General features: G+C 61.4%; 1 protein-coding gene across 1 annotated transcript in view; it reads right to left on the bottom strand.

The window, feature by feature from the left end:
• Nucleotides 1–77: 77 nt before the first annotated feature.
• The window catches only part of LOC113960315 (keratin, type II cytoskeletal 6C-like), a 4,756-nt gene continuing 3,475 nt past the window's right edge, over nt 78–1,358 (bottom strand). The window contains 4 exon segments of the mRNA XM_027669830.1: nt 78–352; nt 474–508; nt 794–1,014; nt 1,117–1,305. Coding sequence (XP_027525631.1) covers nt 78–352; nt 474–508; nt 794–1,014; nt 1,117–1,305 — 720 coding nt within the window.

Here is a 1,358-nt window from a genome sequence, read left to right on the forward strand (position 1 = left end):
GGCGGGAGGGGCTGCGCTGCTGGGGGGAGGAAGGGGAAGGAGCTGCTTTCCTTTAGGGGGGTCCTGGGGGGGGGGGTTCAGTACTTGACCCCCGAGGACTTGACCGTGGTGGTGGTGACACATCTGCGCACCGAGGACGAGCCGCCCCCGGCCACGAAGTTTCCGGCGGAGGAGCTGCACACCCTCCCGCTGCCGGAGGAGAAGCCCCCGCTGAGGATCCCCCCTCCCACCCCGCAGCCGCCCCCGACGACGCTTCCTCCTCCGACCACGCACACTCCTCCTCCTGCCAGCCCGTTGCCGGCCCCGAAGCCGCCGGCCCGGCCCCCGCACACGGTGGTCCTGCCCACCACGGCTGCAAGAGAGGGGGAGAGCGGGTGAACATCCTCGAACATCCCGGGAATCCTCAAAAAAAAAACCCCCCCCCCCCAGGATAAAGGTGATTCCCGAGAGAAAAGGATGGAAAAAATACTCACAGACGTTGACGTTGGACGGGTTGTCTCCGCAGAGCCTGAGAAGGGAGAGGAGCACGGGTGAGCCTGAGACAAGTGAGCCCAAAACTCCCCGAAATCCCCCCGATATTCCCTGTATATCCCATTTCATTTAAGATCACTCAAACCCACGGAGGAACGTTCCACCTTGGGACCACGTTTCCATTTTGGGCTTCAAAATTCGGAGTTAGAAAAAGGGAGGGAAATCAGATTTCAGCACCAAACACGCTGTGAGAGGTGATGAGAGGTTAATTCAACCCAAGGAGGGGCAGGAGCTCGATCAGGCCGAGGTTGGGAGGTCTCACCTGTTCTCCTCCCCCTCCAGCAGCTTCCTGTACATGGCGATCTCCACGTCCAGCGCGATCTTGATGTTCAGCAGCTCCTGGTACTCCTTCAGCAGCCGGGCCAGCTCCTCCTTGTCCTTGCTCAGGGCACATTCCAGCTCCTCCAGCTTCCTGCGGGCGTCCTTGAGGGCCATCTCACCCCTCTCCTCGGCCTCGGCGATGGCCGACTGCAGGTGATGGTTCTGCGGGAAGGAAACGTTTCTTGTTCCTGGAGAATCCTCGGGGATTCACTGGGGGGAAAAACAGGCAGGAACCACCCCAGGAGGCACCAACCAGCCCTTTACCTGCTTCTTCACGTTCTCGATCTCCGTCCTCAGCCTCTGCACGTTCCTGGTCAGCTCCTGGATCTCGATCTTGGTGTTCCGCAGGTTGTCCCCGTGGCGCCCGGCCGTGCTCTGCAGCTCCTCGTACTGGTGGCACGGGGACAAAGGGACCCGTCAGTGACACAACCGACTCAGGGCTTGGGTGTTCCCCTTGCTCCAGGGGCCTCCACTCCCTGCCAGGAGCTCACCCTGCTCTGGTACCA

This window comes from Corapipo altera, unplaced genomic scaffold (assembly GCF_003945725.1).
Source record: "Corapipo altera isolate COAL_440 unplaced genomic scaffold, ASM394572v1 229, whole genome shotgun sequence".
In the NCBI taxonomy this organism is placed as follows: Eukaryota; Metazoa; Chordata; class Aves; order Passeriformes; family Pipridae; genus Corapipo; species Corapipo altera.